The 19,219-nt window shown below is 43.5% G+C and overlaps 1 protein-coding gene across 7 annotated transcripts in view; it reads left to right on the top strand.

The window, feature by feature from the left end:
* Positions 1 to 19,219, top strand: part of LOC149325704 (polyamine-transporting ATPase 13A3-like) — a 783,814-nt gene that overhangs the window by 59,901 nt on the left and 704,694 nt on the right. For all 7 annotated transcript variants that reach the window (XM_089563633.1, XM_089563634.1, XM_089563628.1 and 4 more), the window contains exons 3-4: positions 15,446 to 15,613; positions 16,306 to 16,419. In XM_089563633.1, coding sequence (XP_089419759.1) covers positions 15,446 to 15,613; positions 16,306 to 16,419 — 282 coding nt within the window. The remainder of the gene's footprint in view (positions 1 to 15,445; positions 15,614 to 16,305; positions 16,420 to 19,219) is intronic.

Below are 19,219 nucleotides of genomic sequence, written 5' to 3'. Positions count from 1 at the left end.
AAAAACGCTGTACACAGCTCGTTACAGCACACAGCCATGCCCATAGAAATATTTCAAGCAGGTTTCTTGCAGGATAAGTGAGCTGAGCACGTCGCTGTTACATTGAGTAAGGTCATTTAGTAAGTTTGGCAACCTGTAGCCTAACATTTGTTGACCCTAATTTGTTCGCGGATGAGAAACGCCGCAAGTCTCCGGAGCTCGAGTAGGGTAGGGGACTACGCGTTTTGTGAGATTAGGGAGACAGCAAACATTACCTATTCTAATCTTTGAGTCTTTACGGTAGGGTAAAACCAGGCGGGGATTAAATAAGGCAGGAAGTTTTAGGGTTCTAAGGTCATGGAAAAGGTTTGGTTTAGTTAATTGGGGTTTGCTATGAGGGATGTCGTAGTGAACTGTATAATAAACAAAGTATCCATGTGGTGTGATTAAACTATCATTTGCGCGGGTGTAACAGTACAGAGACTATTCTGGTGATCTGTTATGAAGATAATGTACATATCTGTTATTTCATGCATTCCCTTGTTATTGTTTTTCTGCTGTCTGTCATCGCCGTGTCAGACCGCTACGGGAGATGGGAGCTTTGTCGTGCCGCGTGCGCGGCTTTTTTTCCTTTCTCCTCAGCCATTGTACATGACTGAAATAAATGCACTGAACTGAACTGAACTGAACTGAAGAGCTCCGGAAATTTCGACCACCTCAGCACAGGGGCGCAGAATGAAAGTCATGAGGCTTGCTGCATATAACGCAGAGAATTTTTTTTTTCTGGATGACGAGCAGTCTGTGAATGTTTGTGCAAGTTGTTCATCCCCATACAAGACAGAAGTAATAAAGATGACTTAGAAAAAGTGCATTATATATTAACAGTTTTATGGACAAAGGAAGACATCTGACAAAACAGACTAGACCCTGCACATGAGACAGTTTACCGCTGAGCAGGTGGTCCAAATTTCCGGAGCCCTTCACTATAGCGTCCCTCTTAGCCTGAGTTGATTTCGGACGTTAAACCCCATAAACCATAAAGCAACCTATCAATCAGGTGGTAGAGAAATGAGCAGAATATAATCAACCCCTATATACCAGGTGTCCCAGCTAAATGCAACGAAACTTTTAAAAAAGGCGAAGTGTCCTAGTCCAGTGAAACCAACTGAGGGTTGTTCATAGTCGCGTGGCCTAATCTTGAGTATATTTTTTCGCTTTTTAAAATTCAGTAACTATTTAAGTGTGATTAGCTAACTTTTTAATTATTGACTTCAGGACGAAAGGGTCAATGAAAAAGTTCTAGACCGCCACGAAAAACCGCTAGTAGTGCTGTTTCCGTCAAATTACGATTTAGGTAGCTTCATTTATTGGCCTTAAAAGAAAGTTCTCACGTGACCAGCTGCTCGCACACTTCTCTGCCCCAATTTGCACCCAAATTCGCATAATAATAATAATAATAATAATAATAATAATAATAATAATAATAATAATAATAATAATAATAATAATAATAATAATAACATCTTTTATTGCACATAGTAAATACAGAATAAAGAAACGGGCCTGTCAAAGCCTCTAGTGGCTTGAGGGACTAGGCCCGGCAAAGTCGGCGGGCGGACGTGCAATACAAACATGAAATATGAGCATAATATTAACACAACATATCAAAACAATAACACGAAATGAGTAGTGACCAAGGTGTAACAGTTCAGGTAAGTGACATCAACAAGAGAAAAAATAAACTGCAAGAGCCAAGGTTAACACAATAGTAATTTAACACTTCGTGCCTGATCATGAAAATTAAGACAAATAATAACCGTGTTACAGTGACTGAACCATGATTTTTAATGCTTTTTTTGATGCTGCGGAAAGCACCTCCTCTGGCAAATAATTAAAAATTTGGGGAACATAAACACAGCGCCTGGCTTCTCCATACCTTGTTGAGGAGCGCGGTACCTTAAAACGAATGGTACTACGTAGGCTTCGGGAAGCTACATGATGCACTTTGAAATTGCTGTCCCAGAAATGCCGTACCACTACAGTCTGTAGAAAGAGCGTTCGAAAGGATGGAAGACCAAGGGCTGTGAAAATGTTATCGGATACAGAAAAGGGGGCGTTATATGCTATATTTGTCAGTATGTTTCGTAATAAAGTGTCAACTCTGTTTTGCCATCTGGCTGAGCAAAAAGTAAAAATAGTAATTCCATATCGGAGAATGCTGTACACCAGAGCATGCGCAATATTTTTTTTGATGCGAAAAGGAACAATTTATTTTATATGGAAAAACAACCAGGCTGCGCTCCTTAGCTTATCGCAGACGTGTGATAGCTGGCTGTGCCAAGACATATCACTGTCGAAGAAGACTCCCAAGTATTTTACCGAATTCACATAGGTGAGCGGCACGCACCGACAGGGAAAACAGTTGTGAATATGTAGAAAAACCGGCGCATCTATAGCTGGTAGTTTTAATGGGGATCTGAAGCAAACGAGTTTTGTTTTTACCGGGTTAACTTCCAAACAGTTATTAGTGAACCAAGTTATTGTTTTGCGTATGTTATTCTGGAGATTAGTAATGGCCGTGTTGTAAGAAAAGTGTTTGGAAAGCAGAACAGTGTCGTCGGCGTATTGAAATATTAGACCTTTGGAAATTACTTCGGATAAGTCATTAACAAACAGATTGAACAGAAGGGGTGATAATATGGAGCCCTGCGGAACTCCGGCCTGCAATGGAAGTTTGCTACTTACATTTGTCATCCCGTCTAACACAACAACCTGTGATCGACCGGAAAGATAATGCTTGAGCACATCGTAAAACGGACCTCTGAAACCCATGAAGTGCAGTTTTTCTAATAAAATGCCGTGATGAACTGTTTCAAAAGCTTTTGAAATGTCTAAAAATAAAGCAACACTGAACAAATTTTGATCGAAAGCTGAGAAAAGTTCATCTGAGAATTCTTCCAGAAGAGCTAGAATAATAATAATAATAATAATAATAATAATAATAATAATAATAATAATAATAATAATAATAATAATAATAATAATAATAATAATAATAATAATAATAATCTTTGTTTATTTATTTATTTATTTATTTATTTACAAAATACTGCGGACACTGAGTCCAAGCAGGGTGGGCGAACAAAGTCAATCAAGAGACAAAAAAAAAAAAAAAAACGCAACATTTCAAAAAAGAACAACACAATATAGAAAAAATAATTGGTTAAAACTCTTGGGATAATGGTTTAACTAGCTCATTCCAATCTGTTATTGTGCGTGGAAAAAACGAAAACTTGTAAGTGTCTGTTCTAGCGAATATAGGGGTTAGAGAACTGGGATGGTGTTGACGAGTTTGTCTGGTTGGTGCCGGCGTTAAGTATGATGAGGGATCCAAACCAAGTTTGTTATGTAATAAGAGAGAAACAAATTCTAACCTAAGCTTTCTTCGCCGATGTTCAAGTAGTTCAATTTTATTAATCTCCATTAAAGTGGTGGGGGAGTCAGACCTTGAATATTTATTAAAGATAAACCTGACAGCTCTTCTCTGTATTCTCTCCAGATTTTTTACGTTAGATTTAGTATACGGGTCCCACACTATGCATGCATATTCGAGTTTAGGTCTAATTATTGAAGAATAACAAAGTAGCTTAATTTTAGAAGGAGCATTTTTTAGTTTATGTCTTAAGCAGCACAATTTCCTAAATGCCGCAGAGCAGATATTGTTTATGTGCAAGTTCCACGATAGATTGCTACTTATTGTTACTCCTAGGTATTTGTAGTTGGATACTTGTTGAAGAGGGAGAGAGCCTAATTTATATGTGTAGCTATGAAGTATGGTTTTTCGGGTTATCGGCATATATACACTTTTGTCAGCATTCAGAACCATGCCCCATCGGTCGCACCATTCAAAAACGTTGTTCAAGGCACTGTCCAGGTCACTTTGATCCTCCTTATTTGTAACTTCTCGGTATAGAATGCAATCGTCAGCAAACAATCGAATATGCACTGGTGGGTTAACAACTTGAACAATATCATTGACATACAAAAGGAAAAGCAGAGGACCCAAAACACTTCCTTGGGGAACACCGGATGAAACTGGAAGAGAGCCCGAACGTTGTCCACCCACTTCAACAAACTGTTTGCGGTCTTTTAAGTATGCAGTAATCCATGTGACTAAAATATCAGGAATGCCAATTTCTTTCATTTTAAAAATTAGTTTATCATGAGGAACTTTATCAAATGCCTTGCTAAAATCCAAAAATATTGCATCGATTTGGCCTTTATTATCTATACAAGAAGCAAATGAATTTATTACTGTAGTTAGCTGTGTTACCGTCGAGAATCCTTTTCTGAACCCGTGCTGGAAGCTAGTTAGCACGCGATTTTTTTCTAAAAATTCGTTCATACAATGTGCAACTATATGCTCTAATAGTTTACAGCACGGGGACGTCAATGATATGGGGCGGTAGTTCTGCAAGAGAAGACGGTCTCCTTTTTTATAAACGGGAACAATTCGGGCTGTCCTCCAGTCATCAGGTATTTTACCTATTGAGATTGAAGCGCGAAAAATTATTACAAGGAATTTAGCCAGAGTTTCGGCATAGCGTCGCAGAAATGCGTTTGGAATGTTGTCAGGGCCACATGACGTTTTGGTTTTCAGGTTCAACAGCATAGAAAGGACACCAGGGTAAGTAATAAAATTCACTTCGGCGGGATAATACACTCGGCTATTGTCGGTACATGAGCTCGGGGCAGAAAATACACTTTGAAAATAACTATTAAAATGCTGAGCAATAGCCTTTGGATCACATACCGCAGTGTTGTTCACCAAAATTTGTGTAACTGCTTTCTTTTTTTCACTAATATAATTCCAAAACTTACTTGGCTCGGTTTTTATAAAGTTTTGAAGGGATGTGTTGAAGAAATAGTCCTTTGAATCACGTAAGGCACGTGCTAGATTGTCCAGTAATTCCCTCAGCACATCAGGATCTGCGCGTTTTTTCTTGAGCCGTTTTACCCTTCGCCTCATTTGAATTATATTGCGTGTCATCCACGGGGTTTCCTTTCTTTCTTTTTTGTGCCTGTTTGGTACAAAAGTATCGATACAATACAAACACATTTTTTTAAAACTGTCCCAGAGTGCGCAGACTTCGGCGTAATCGAAATCAACAAGGCAAGTTTCAAGATGTTCAATGTTCAGTATAACATGAACATACTGAACATCGAGGAGAGGACTTCAGAAAAATTGGATTTTATTCCATAAGGCGTGTCTTGGGACTTTGAAGTGGCACAGGGGTCATGTGGAAACTTTTTATTATTTATTAATTTATTGAACAATACTGTCAATCCTCGTGCGAGGGTCCTTACAGAGAGGGTATAAAAATTTCATAGAAAAACAGCACTATTCACAAGCATTGAATACATCAGCATGAAACGGTACATCATTCAGTCAAGTATCAAATGGAACTTTCAAGCAGGTGGTTATCCGGAGATCGTTCGAATTCATGCACATCGCTCTGTTCCACAACACTCATTGGCAAATCATTCCACATTTCAACTGCATGAGGTAAGAAGGAATGCTTGAAAATTTCACTATGGGCGTTGTAAGGCTGAATTATCCGACCATGATTTGTTCTAGAACTGCGCTTGCCTGGTGCTTGTATGTTTGTTTCCTTCTGAATATTCAGCAATTCTGAATATTCAAGTCAGTAATTATTGTGCGGGTTATGGTTAAAGGCCGGTAAAAAAACTACTTTACGCAAATATAGCTTTGCTGCAAGTGTCTCAGTAAGCTGTTTCTCAAAGTGATCTACAACTTTTTCATTGACACTTTGTTCCTCAAGTGAGTAATTAAAAAGTTAGTTAATTAAGCTTAACTAATTAGTCAACCTTGAAGAACGAAAAAAATACTGCAGACTAGGTCACGCGACTCTAAAGAACCCTCATTTGGTTTCAGACGGCTAGGACACCTGGTTTTTTTTTTAAAGCTTGGTTACATTTCAATAAAACTTGGGTTGGGCCTTGTTGGTACATGATGTTGTGAAAGTATAGGTTGCGCAATCAAAGGACGAACCACGAAGAAAGACACAGAGACACACACAAGCGCACTAACAACTGTTTATTTCTTCCTTGGAACGCTTACTTATACACCTGGCCACGCATGCTCAAATGCAATCTTTAACCACAATAGTCGTGCCAAGGGCTGTTAACGCAGACGCGAACGCAAAAAGTTGATTTCGGCTACGTACAGAGCCACGGACGTGTCACTGATACAGTCTACAGCGTTTTCCTTTATGTGGAAAGCTTCCAAAGCCAGCCGCGCTTGTTCATTTTTGCTTTTTTCCAGTATCACGGTCTCGTCAAGTCGCGGTGCGCAATTGCGGCAAGAACTAAGATGGGACACAAGGTGTGCCCCTTTGTCTGTGTTGTTCCTAACTTTATTCGCATGCTCCCGGAGTCGCTCGTTTATGCACCGCCCTGTGTGCCCGATGTAGGTCTTACCACATGAAAGAGGGAAGGAGTATACCACCCCGGTGGCGCAAGGGATGTAGGTAGACCCGTGCCTGATTAGGCATCCACTCCTTCTATCACCGCACGTGCGGGCGCACAGCTTCGTCAGTTTATTCGCTAGTTTATTTAGCTGGGACACCTGGTAGAGCCTTCAATGATTAGGAGAAAGCATTTGACTCAGTGGAAACCTCAGCTTTCATGCAGGCATTGCAGGAATCGGTGTGTGGAAGAGTTTTATGTGACATTATTGGAAGACATTTATGACGAGTGCACAGCTACCATAGTCCTCTATAAAGTCAGCAATAACATTCCAGTAAGGAAAGGTATCAGGCAGGGAGACAAGGCCTAGCCAATGCTATTTAGGGGCTGTTTACAGGAGGTATTCCGGGGCCTGAAGTGGGAACAGTTGGGGATAAGAATTAATGGAAAATCCCTAAGCAATCTGCGATTTGCTGATGATATTGCCTTGCTAAGTCACTCAGGACAGGAACGGCATTATCAATGAGTTAGACAGGCAGAGCAGAACAGTGGGGCTAACAAGTAACATGCAGAAAACCGAAGTAATGCTCAACAGTCTAGGAAGGGAACAGTAGTTCGCAATTGGTGGCGAGGTGCTGTAAGTAGTAAGGAAATATGTCTACTTAGGGCACGTAGTGATGGCTGATGCGGATCATGAGAGGGAAGTAACTAGAAGAATGAAGAATAACAACGGGGTGGAGCGCTTACGGCAGGTTCTCCCAGATCATGAATGGCAGCTCACCAATGTCCGTCAAGAGAAGAGTATACAATAGCTGCAGCTTACCGGTACTGGCCTATGGGGCAGAAAGGTGGAGGCTACCAAAAAGTGTTCAACTTAAGGACAACGCAGCGAGCTATGGAAAGAAAAATGATTGGTGTAACGTTAAGAGATCAGAATCGGGCGGAGTGGATGAGAGAACAAACGCGGGTTAATGGAATTCCATTTGAAATCTAAAGGAAGAAATGGGCTTGGGCAGGGCATGTAATGCGAAGGCAAGATAACCGCTAATCCTTAACGGCAACGAGTGGATTCCAAGAGAAGGCAAGTGTAGCGGGGGCGGCAGAAAATTAGGTGGGCGGATGAAATTAAAAAGGTTGCGGGGATACGGTGGCTGCAACAGGCGAAGGACAGGGTTAATAGGGAAGACATGGGAGAGGCCTTTGCCGTGCTGTGGGCGTAGTCAGGCTGGTAATGACGATGATAATGATGATGATTACCCTCTGGCAAAAGCAGAGCAACAGGACCAGAGAATGTGCATTGCCTTATGTAGCCCATCTCTGTGAAGCTGCCGCAGAGGCACTGTTGACATTCTTCAATGATATTTGGGGAACTGCAAAAGTACCTGAGTCGTGTAAAAAGCAAGTATAGTACCTCTTCTGAAATCCGGAAAACCGCCAACAATTCTCGGTAGTTGCAGATGAATAGTCCTCAAAAGATATGTAGGAAAACCGTACTAAAGCGTTGTGAAAAATTCAGGGGGCACTTTTTTGACCCAAAGTGCAGTGAGGCGTAAGCCTTAAGCTAAGTGTTGCTGCTTGTGTCACTGATGTGTTGTTAACATGTTAAGCTTCGCCTCTAAGAGGAGAACACGACAGCGTCTTGCAACGCTGCCAGGGAGTCCAAAGAACGCCATCGAACGTTCGGTTCTTTGCCTTGCTCGTCGGTGAAATGATTTTTGAGGAAAGGAAATGTATCTGTCTCGCATACCTCGGTGGACACCTGAACCTCGCCGTAGCGGGAAGGAAGGAAGATGGGAGTGAACGAAGACACCGTATTCACTAGACGCGCCTTTGTTCATTACAAACCATCGAGCTGGCATGGCGGAATGGTTAGCATGCTCGTCTCGCACTCCGGAGACCGGGGTTCGATTCCCGGAATCGACCAATTTCCTACTCAGTTTTATTTATTTATGTGTCCTGAGTAGAAAGGTTAATTAGGCTAGTTGGGTAATTAAGCAGTTAACTAAAATCAGTCCCGCTTACTTGGAGCATCACTATCCAAAGTACAATTGGTCCCGTTTAAAATTCGCGCATTGTGACGTCATGACTGTTTCGACCAATAGAAAAGCGTGACATTTCTGTCGACAACTCCTGTTTACAACGACGAGGCATTAAAAGCTTCCGCCTTCATATTACACAGACTTTCGTTCTTCAATCCCGATGACTTTGAGACATACATCAATGTGGGTTTAGAAAAGCATGGCCAACTACAGATCACCCCACCTGCTTAGAAAACACGATCCGGGGGACGTTCACCCACAAGCAGCCAGCACTTCATCGGGGCCTTCTTTGACTTAGGGAAGGCCTATGTTACCATGTGTAAGTTCGGCACCCGCTGTGACCTTGCGGAGCTAGGTATCTGCGCCAGGATGCCGAGCTGCGGGAACGACTTCCTGGCTAACCGCACATACCGAGTTCGCCTAAGAACAACTCCTTACATGACATTCAGGTGCACATGTGCAGATACAAATTTCGCACCCTTGACGTAAAAGCAGTCGCTACGGTCGCAATATCACTTTTACTACGCGGACACTTGTCGCTGGGCTATGCAGCTCATGCACGCAAGCGAAATTCACCATGAGCAGTTGTTACCCGCCGCAGTCCGTGATGACCCTAGTAGGAATTAGGAACGCATACAAGAAACCAAAACAGCTCCAAATAAAACATCGTGGCACCTCCATCCCGTAGCACTTCTGCCGGTTTGAAAAGGCGCTTTGTGAACTCGATGAGCGTAGATGATTGCAGAATTCGGCCAGGGGAACTGTCGCTCGCCGCTGCTGCACGCGGCGAAGTTCGCAGTCGCTCTGAACACTCGTAGTATCAACATGTGGCCAATATACTATGCTTCGCGGCATAGCTGCCACCACCCTACGCACCGCTCCCCGGTTCAGTCCAGGACGGCCATCTTTCCCTGGAAGAAGCGAGGAGGAGGTACTTGAGCCGTGACGCAAAAAAAATGGTGATGGGAAAATATTTGTCTGCGGTGTTTACAGCAGTACCGCATAACATAAAAATGTTAGCGGAAATGAAAAAATCCCATCGATTACATGAATGAAAGGAGGTTGGCTGAACTTCAACAGTCCTGCATATTGGTAAAGTTGGTTGACATACATCTTGCAAAATTTTAGCGCGAAAAACACGGACAGAAAGAGTAGACGACACGAGCGCTGACTAAAAACTGGAAGTTTATTCGAATACACGTAGAAATATGAAGGATGAAGGAGCGATAAAATCGTTGGTCCAAGACGAAAAGAAGAAAACTAAACACAACAATCACCGCTAGCCCCTGCTATCAAAGCGCAAAGCACTTGTCCAGGTATGGTACCTCTTTCTCCCGTATAGCAATAGACGGTTTGGCCACGCACGTGCTTTGAGCCTTGGCGATACAGTATGCCACATAAATTTCTCTGCACAATACGTTGTCATGCCTTACACAATCGTAGTGTTGTCAAGGTCTGGTGAGCACATGCAGGTCTCGAGTTCCTTGCACCCACGGCAGTGCAATGCAAGGTTCGAAGAAACCGGTTTCCTACAGTCCAGTGAATTCTTGTGCTCCTGCAGCCGCACATTAACACATCGCCCGTCTGGCCGTAATAAAACTTCCCGCAGGCCAAAGGCACCTTGTACACTACCCCCTTTTTGCAGGCGGTGAACTCGCTAGCGTGCAGTGCACTGACAGTGCACTTCGGCGGGTGCTGTCGAGGCCTGGGCTTGTCTAGCCTGTTTCGAACTGCCGCGCACACCCTCCCGACCTTGTTATCAGCTGAAAACACCAGCTGCACGTCACGTTTAGCTGCGATCTTCCGTAGTCGATGAGACACCCCGTGTATGTATGGCATACAAGAAACCTTATGGCGTGGCCGGTCCGCTGGTGCCTGAACCGAGGGGGAAGCCTCGCGCTTCAGTTTTAGCATGAGTCGCTCTGTAAGCTGGGCAAGATGCTCTTGAGAGTATCCAGCTTCCTGCAGTCTGGCCACTTGTCTCAAAAAACCATCCTCAAGTCGGTGGGGACACGACTGCCTCAGGGCTGTGGACGTACCGGGAACTCCGGCTGAGTAGCCGAGCGTCCTAGTCACTGAGCCACCTTGGCGGGTCCAGACAGGGTAGACTGCACGGATTTTGACATGTTGTTGCGGACCGGGACCTAGGTGCCGAGAGTAACAGGGTACAGAATTCATTCGGCTTTTACTCGTCTAGGCCTAACACATGCGGCCTTGGTATCGCTTCTCTTTCTTTCGGCTTGATCAGTTCTTTCTATTATTATTTATTTGCATCGATAGAGTCAAGAATAGCGAGCCTTGATGAAATGAACTGTGCAGTTGGTGAATGGAAAAAACGATTTGAAGATCAGCAGCGGATGTTGAGTTCAGTAATGGCAAAGGTTGAGCATCTGGAGAACCAGAGGAGGCGTTGCAATTTGCTTTTCTTTGGTGTCGAGCATACAAAACCAAACGAGTCAAATGAGGACTCAGTAGAATGCGTAATTGACGTGTGTAATTCGAAATTAGGAGTTCAATCCGTAAAACTAGAAATTGCTCACAGGTTAGGCAGATTCAAGTCTGGTAGCAACCGTCCTCTAAAAGCGATTTTCGCCTCATACGCTGACAAGCAGAAGGTTTTAAAGAGGGCTTTTAAATTAAAAGGAAGTGATGTCAGTATTTCAGAGGACTTTTCTGAGGAAGTACGTAGAAAGAGAAAGTTTCTATGGCAGTTCGCAAAATCACGTGAACAAAGTGGCGACAAGATCAGCCTCAGGTATGACACTCTTATTATAAACGGTGAGAAGTACAGGGTCCGTCAAAAGTTCCCAGGCCACATGGTCCGCTTTTCATCGGTATATCCTGGCACTTAAGATTCCGATAGAGCTATCGAGGTTCTCAGATGGTAAAACGACACTTCTTCTATTCGCTACAGATATTTTGAGCTTCGAGGGTATCTCAACAGCCCGACAATGCTGCTCAAAAGCAAACCCTGTGGCCTTGGAACTTTTGACGGACCCTGTACTTGTTTGATGATAATACAAATGAGGTCGTACCGATAGTAGGTGATAAGGCCAGTGCTACAAAGGAGGTAGGACCGGTTGAGTGACGGTGTCGGCGTAATGCAACGCTTATTTCCTTTCTCGTAATTAACTGCCGTAGCATTAAAAACAAGGTTGATGAATTTGCAGCTCTAACTGATATGGTGAAGCCGTCCGTTATTCTCGGCACTGAACCATGGTTAGCAAATGAAATTGCAGATGGTGAAGTATTCCCAGATCGTTTTAAATGTTATAGAAAGGACAGACACTTCCATGGAGGAGGTGTATTTATTCTTGTGGATGCTTCAATTTCTTCTTACCAAATAAATGTTGCCGATGAATGTGAAGCTGTATGGTGTAAACTGATGCTTAATAACAACAAAGTTATAACTGTGTGTTCGTTCTACCGCCCGCCTGATTCATCAGTTGATGAGTTTGCGCAGCTGGCGGGGACAGTTGACGCAATTCAAACAGATTTTATGGTGATCGGAGGTGATTTCAATCTGCCTAGCATTAACTGGACTCATCAACCCCACTTCCAGCCCTTTACGAGTCGCTCCTGCCAAGAACTGATCAACTTGGTTGAACTTTATGCATTGCGTCAAACGGTTCTGGAACCGACACGTGGGGATCACATCCTAGATTTGTTGTTCACAAATCAACCTGAATTCGTCAATTCCACTCAGGTGCTACCTGGAATAAGCGATCACAGTGCTGTGCTTTGTGAAATGAAAGTTGAACATGTAAGGAGCGCTGGTACAGCACATAGGCGAGTATATAACTATGAAAAAGCAAACGTAAGAGAGATAAACGAAGAGTTGAATAAGTACCGAACGATCTTTGAAACGCATGCCGATAACTCTGGAGTGGTTGAACTATGGTCTAGATTTAAGGATAAGATGTTTGAACTGAGGCAGTGCTTTGTTCCGGCATGGATATTAACGAAGAGGAGGAGTAAAAGCAAACCATGGTTTACTCGGGAGCTACGCAGTATTACGCGCAAAAGGCAACGTGTTTACGTTAAATTTAAAGGAAATCCGACGCGTGAGAATTGGTTCAAGCTTCAGGAAATTGCCGGAAGAATGAAAGATGCTGTGGCAGCTGCAAAGAATTCGTTTGGCATTTCAATGGAGACGAAATTAAAAGAAAATCCAAAGGAATTTTGGAAACATGTAAAGAGAAATGGAAAAGACTCTGTAACTATACCACCTCTTGTTTCTGGTGGCACCTTTGTTGATGATGATGCACAAAAAGCTCTGTTTTAAGCTCTGAAATCGAACATGCCGATATGAATACCCCGAGTTTCCAGCCAGTGGTGAGTGTTATGGATGATGTTTTGATCAGCATCAACGGTATACAGTCTCTGTTGCAGAATCTGAAGATTGCTAAGGCTGGTTGTCCTGATCACTTGCCAAACAAATTCTACAAACTGTGTGCTGAGTCGGTTGCACCCTACTTAAAGATAATTTTTGAAAAATCGCTTGAAGAATCCTGCCTTCCAGATGACTGGAAAATTGCAAGTGTTGTGCCAATCTACAAATCTGGCCCTCGCAACACTGTATCAAATTATAGACCGGTATCTCTAACTTCAGTTGCGTGCAAACACTCGAACATATTTTGTTCACCAGTATAGCAGCACATATGGACGCACATTCATTGTTTAATCCTCGTCAGCATGGTTTTCGATGGGGCCTATCGTGTACTACGCAGCTGACTGAATTTGCGCACGATTTGGCTGAGGCACTGGACAGGCGACTTAGCGTGGACTGCGTGTTTTTGGACTTTAAAAAGGCCTTTGATACCGTCACGCATTCTTTACTAATTCAAAAAATGTCTTTTTACAATATTAGCCCTCAAGTGATATCATGGGTAAAAGATTACCTATGTTTACGGCAGCAGTTTGTGGTTATGAATGGCGCCGAGTCTCAAAGAGTGCAGGTTGTGTCTGGTGTTCCCCAGGGCTCCGTGTTAGGACCACTATTGTTCCTGCTCTACGTGAATGACATTGGTGACGGAATAGTATCTCAAATGCGGCTATTTGCGGATGACTGCGTTCTTTGTAGTGTTGTCACTAGTGATCGAGATGCGGAAATGTTCCAAGAAGATTTGAACAGAATCTCAGAGTGGTGCGTTAAATGGAATATGAATTTGAATTTGTCTAAGACTGTCCATATGAAGTTTACAAGAAAGAAAAACCCTGATGTGTATTCATATGTTATTAGGAAAACAATGTTAGAACAGGTATTCGAATTTAAATATCTAGGCGTTTATTTTACTCCTGATTTGAGCTGGCGCCGTCACGTCGATTATATCTCTGCTAAAGCATGCAGAAACTTGGGATTTCTTCGCCGAAATGCAAGCACTTTTCCACTGTCATGTCGTGACATTTTATTCAAGACTTATGTCAGGTCGGTTCTGGACTACGCGTGCACTGCCTGGGACCCGCCTACTGCTAGAGATAAAGATAAGTTGGAGAGGGTGCAGAACATTGCCTCTCGTTTCGTGTCTGCACACGCGGGGCTCGTTACAGTGCATCGCGTACGAAGGATGCACTCAACTGGGAATTGCTTGACACGCGCCGAAAGAAGTTGCGTCTGAAGCTGTTTCATGCTGTTTATTATTCAACTGTTCGGGTTGAACGCGAAAGGTATGTGCAGGAGCCTTTTTATAGATCCAACCGTGTTGACCATGTTTTTAAAGTTCGCGAATTCGCGGCAAAAACTGAATTGTTTAAAATGTCTTTTTTTCCGAAAACCATTAGAGAATGGAACAGACTACCGAGCGATGTTGTGAGTGTGACATCAAATGATGCGTTCTTTCGTTCTTTAATGATGTGATGCGATTGTGATGTGTTCTTTTGAAGTGAGATGTACATGGTGAAAGTTTTATGCTTGTAACTCTGCCTGCGAGCGGAGGTGTCATGTGTGCTTCTTTGTTGTACATTGCCCCCCCCCCCCCCCACACTGTAATGCCACGGCGCTGTGGGTTCCTTACTAAATAAATAAATAAATTTTAATTCCAAGTACATCTGCAATACACGAAGCTGAGCGGATCCATAGCCAAAGGCTAGTAACGGATCGACACACATGATTTTGAAAAAGTGAGGCGGAAGAGTGAATGCACGAACGCTAAACATGAAAAATAAATTATGGCATGTCTCATCCAGCTATATCATAGTAGGAGACTAATCACTTATCCACAACAAACATTGCATAATTAAAACTGTTATGCAGGCAGACAGGTACACGATTCTAAGGTAAATAAATATACACTTCACACAACACCAACAAAATACACTGTATAATCCACATTGCACACATATTCACCATTACGGTCAAGGCACATAACGTATGAATAAATGCCCTTTAATTAGTGTTTGCAAATAACAGAATGGTTCAAAATCCACCCCCAAAAATGTTTTTTTCTGTGTTACACTGTTAGAACTATAGAAAGCAGGAAGAATGCCTAGGGGAAGTTCGAAAACAACACGTCAACCTACCTTAGCCTTCTGTTCGCGAGCCCTAATAAAGTTCTCTTTCGGGCTAAACTGGTGGCTTCTCAGAAGGGGTGGTATCTCCCTGCTGACGGTGATGCTGTTATGAGAGCGTTGCCCTGCCTCAGCATTTCGCTCTGGCCAGGGGAAGAGGAGAGTTGCGCAAAGCACAGAAGCGGTCGCCAGGCACCCCAGCACTGTAAACCACTGCAGAAGGGATGTCTCCCTCCGTTTGTTTTAGACAAGATGTTATCGGGTTCACGAATTTTAGCGTGCATTGAATTGCCAGAAACAAAAAGTGAAGGTGCAAAATTGTGGTTCATTGCATTGTAACTACGGCTGTACGATGCCGCTTGTTTGAGCACGTGGTGTTGCTACAAATGCCCTCACACTGGCCTCGACTGGGTTCTCATGGCAAAACGCAGCAAGTGCATGGCTACGCTTACTCTTCTTGGAGACGAGGCCTGTACCGGGCACTGTCCGTGGTCTCCCTGGGTCTCCTGCCGCTGGTTGCCAGCTGGAATCCCGCCTGGTACATCCACATCACCTGCACCGTGTGCCAGCTCTCACGAGCCAACGTGGTGGTCATAAAAGTGAGCACGACAGCTGCGTATTTTAGGACCTAAAATATCTGAAATATGGCATCCAGCGTCCTTCCTTCCTGGCAATGGTCTCGCCGCAAAATTTAGCTCACGGCAGTTATTACTGCCGCCTTCGGCAACAGTTCAAAGCGCAATGTCGGTGACGTATAAAATGCACACCCTTCTGGCCTTCAGCATCAGAGCCTCCTTTTTGGACTGACTTAAGCAGAGTGAATGTGCGCAGAGACTACTGTACTCCCTGCACTTGTGCTCGCCAGCAGACGGAATAAGGACGCCTAAATGCACACTCCATCTCCCGGCCATAGCTGGGGACGAATGTGCAGATTTACTATTCAGTGTGCCCTCCTCAATTATATAATCGAATAAGCAGCTATTGCGCCGCACTACATGCAGCTGTTCAGTTGTGTGTGTGTGTGGGGGGGGGGGGGGGGGGGGCAGTCGTCCCCACACCAGGCGTCGCGAGTCATCATGAACTATGGACGAGGCCATGTCGTTCGTGCTCTTTCTAATGAATTGTGTAAAACTCAGCGTTCTTTGAAAACTTTTACTGGGGCCTTCCGGCAGCGGCCAAGGCCATAAATGAGCAACACAGCAGCACGCCATTCCAGCGCTCTAGGCGGGTGCCTGGACGACTGCACATGCTCTTGCTTGTTAGGAAAGGTCTGCGTTTTACTTTTTTGCAGGACTCTCATTCCCGCCTGTCCATCTCAGAAGTGATCATGCAACCTCTGGGGAACCGGAGGCTTTCCTTCAGCAGCAGCTACCAGACACGAAAACGAGCATTCTCAACTCCCGTGGTATGGAAGGTTAAAGGTTCCATATATTTATCCGTTTTTCCCGTCAGCGGTGAATTGCAAGACACATTGCGTGGCCAAACTCTGGGATGCGGGGTATGATAGCGTTTACGCGAAAGAAAAACACGTTTGCACAAACGATTGCAACCGCGCCCCCTCAGCACTGAATCAGAAGGGCGCCACATTGCGGAGCAGCGAGCATAACTACGTAAACATGTATGGTGTAGCTTATTACGTGTAAACTCAGTGTTTTGCTGCACGAAAGCTAGAACCTAATATGAACTCTTGTCTACTACAGACTAATACAGGGTAGCTAATTACACAGGAGCGCACTTGGTCTGCGTGCAATTTTGGGACTATGTTCAGCGTTGCTTGTGGTGGAAACAGATTCCTGTATTGATTTATTTTATCTTTACATACTCTCTGTGCCATCAGGAACATGATAGGAGTGCAAACCGCACGCAACAAATAATTTTCATAAGCGCAGATTAGAATATGGTTTATGGGAGTTTAACGCCCCAAAGCTACTCAGGCTATGACGGACGCCGTAGCCAGTCTCCGCCAAACTTCGATCACCTGGGGTTCCTTAACGTCCACTGACTTCGCGCAGCACACCGGCCTCTTGGTGCTGGCTGTTGGTGTCGGCTCGCTCTTTCATTGGAACGACGGCCAATCTGCTGGCGTTCCCCAACATGAGTGGCAGAGATGACTTTAGATTCGCAGTCAGTAAACAGCCGCCGATGCTTCACACCGCATCTGGGGGGGGTCGTTTGGCCATCATAGAGCGCACCTCTCTAGGCTTTCACGGTGCTGGAAAAATCGCGTGCACTACATATCGACCGCCTATCTTAGTGTTGTGAGCAATTCTATGCATGTATGAGACCGCCGTCACAGGCCTCATGTCCCTCTGATTTCTTGGCAGTTCACCAGTGGACGTGAGTTTAATTTTTTTAATGAAAGTTTCGCACAGGGCAGTTATCAGGAGGCGGTGTTTGCCAGTGTTATCCGGTCGCTGACGCTGCTCGTAAAATTGAGCCTGCACACAGTGTTTGCTGGATTTCGCAAGGTGCTGCTTCTATTGAAATTTAAAGGACGCATTTAACCAGTAGCATCTGCGTTTATGAAGGAGGTTTTACAGTGCCCTTTTAATAAATAAAATAAGAACTTAAGTCAGCTGAGACGATTTCTTCGATTTTTTCGAAGTTAATTGGCATTTTCCAAGGCCCACACCAAGCGCTAATATCATGAAGAGCCTTGTTTAAAATTCATCGATCAGTTGAGCCATGAATATCATTATAAATCGCACAGTCACTGTAGTAAAGTTTAGTTTTAATAAGACTATCTTTTGCAATGTAATTTATATATAGCAGGAAAATGATAGCTTAGCAGGAACAGGAGAAAAGAAACGCTTTTCAAAAACCCACGGCTATGGCGTCTGCTTGTTCTCTTGTATTTGTCGAAGTGCCAAAGCCATGCACCATTAAAACTAGTTTAGTGGTTGTTGAAAAACATTTTCTGAAACCTTGATGGCATTTCGGCAAAATTAATTTTTTTTTCAGAAATTCACATATGTGTCAACAGAGAGCATATTCTAGGAGTTTACAAGTTGCTCAAGTCAGTGTGTCGTGTTCGAAGGAAGACAACTTTACAGCATGGCTGAGACGGAACGCATTTATCCTTTGGTAGCGGAACCAAGAGAAATGCGGGAGCTGGTTGGCGCATCGCGCTTTAATGAGTCCGCCTTTATCCCAGCCGACAAGAGTGAGCGGGTAGAACGTGACCGAGGCAGTGGTCATGCTGTTCTGATAGCGTTTCGCTGTAGAACACAGTGATACTAGACGATAGTTTTAGCATAACTTTTCTTCCCACTTTTACGAAGATGTTTGATTCTAGCGATTCCTCCGATACTCGGAATCCATCCTCCGCTCAGTGATGCTGGGAGCAAAACGTAGAGGTGTTTAGCGACTCATCTGCATATCTCTGCAGAAAAACATTAGGAAATGTATACAGTTCACTTGATTTTTTCACATCATTTGAAGAGTAGGTTCAATATATCTTGCTCATCAATAACCACATCAGAAATGGGAGGTAAAGGTCCTGTCAAGCATAGAAAGCCGTCATTGCCTTGCGTGAAAACAGATTTGAAGTGTTCATTGAAGCCATGTGAGATTTTTTTTTCGACATCAATACGGAGGCCATTATATTCAAAAACATCACAAGTTTTTATAGTCGAGAAAATGAATCAAAAAAATTTCTCAAGCGACCTTGAAATAAATTTAGGTAAACACGATGAATAATAACGCTCCTTGTACACAATTATCTTGTTTTTTAGCTCAGCGTTAAAAGTAAAAACTTCTTCCTCCAGATACAGTGAACATAAGTGTTATTTATTTTATTCTGAATGCGTTTTAGTCATATTTCCATTTGCAATGTCTACCGACAAATCCAAGCCTTCCCGTTTTTTTTCTGTTAAATACGGTGCAAAAAGTGCTCAATGCAGTCACTGACTATCGTTTTGAACAAGTCACCGGTGGGATGTACACCGGAATTTCTGTTCGAGAAGGCATCAAGTTTAAATTAAAGAACATCAATGACAGAAACATCATGGGAACGCGAAAAGCATTGAAAACATTACTTTCCGATTCATATCTGTTTACTTTATTTATCATATACTAGACACCAAACATGCTCCAAGCAGGGCAGGCATACAAAATATGCACAATAGACGCTTAGAGAAAGCCAAGTGAAATGCAGTCACGCACGAAGACACCATACAAAAAGGAAAACATAGCGCATCACAGAC

The sequence above is a fragment of the Amblyomma mixtum genome, chromosome 10, assembly GCF_055824585.1.
Source record: "Amblyomma mixtum isolate Tamu chromosome 10, ASM5582458v1, whole genome shotgun sequence".
NCBI lineage: Eukaryota > Metazoa > Arthropoda > Arachnida > Ixodida > Ixodidae > Amblyomma > Amblyomma mixtum.
The sequence above is the reverse complement of the archived record's forward strand: the minus strand, read 5'-3'. Positions and strand labels throughout refer to the sequence as shown.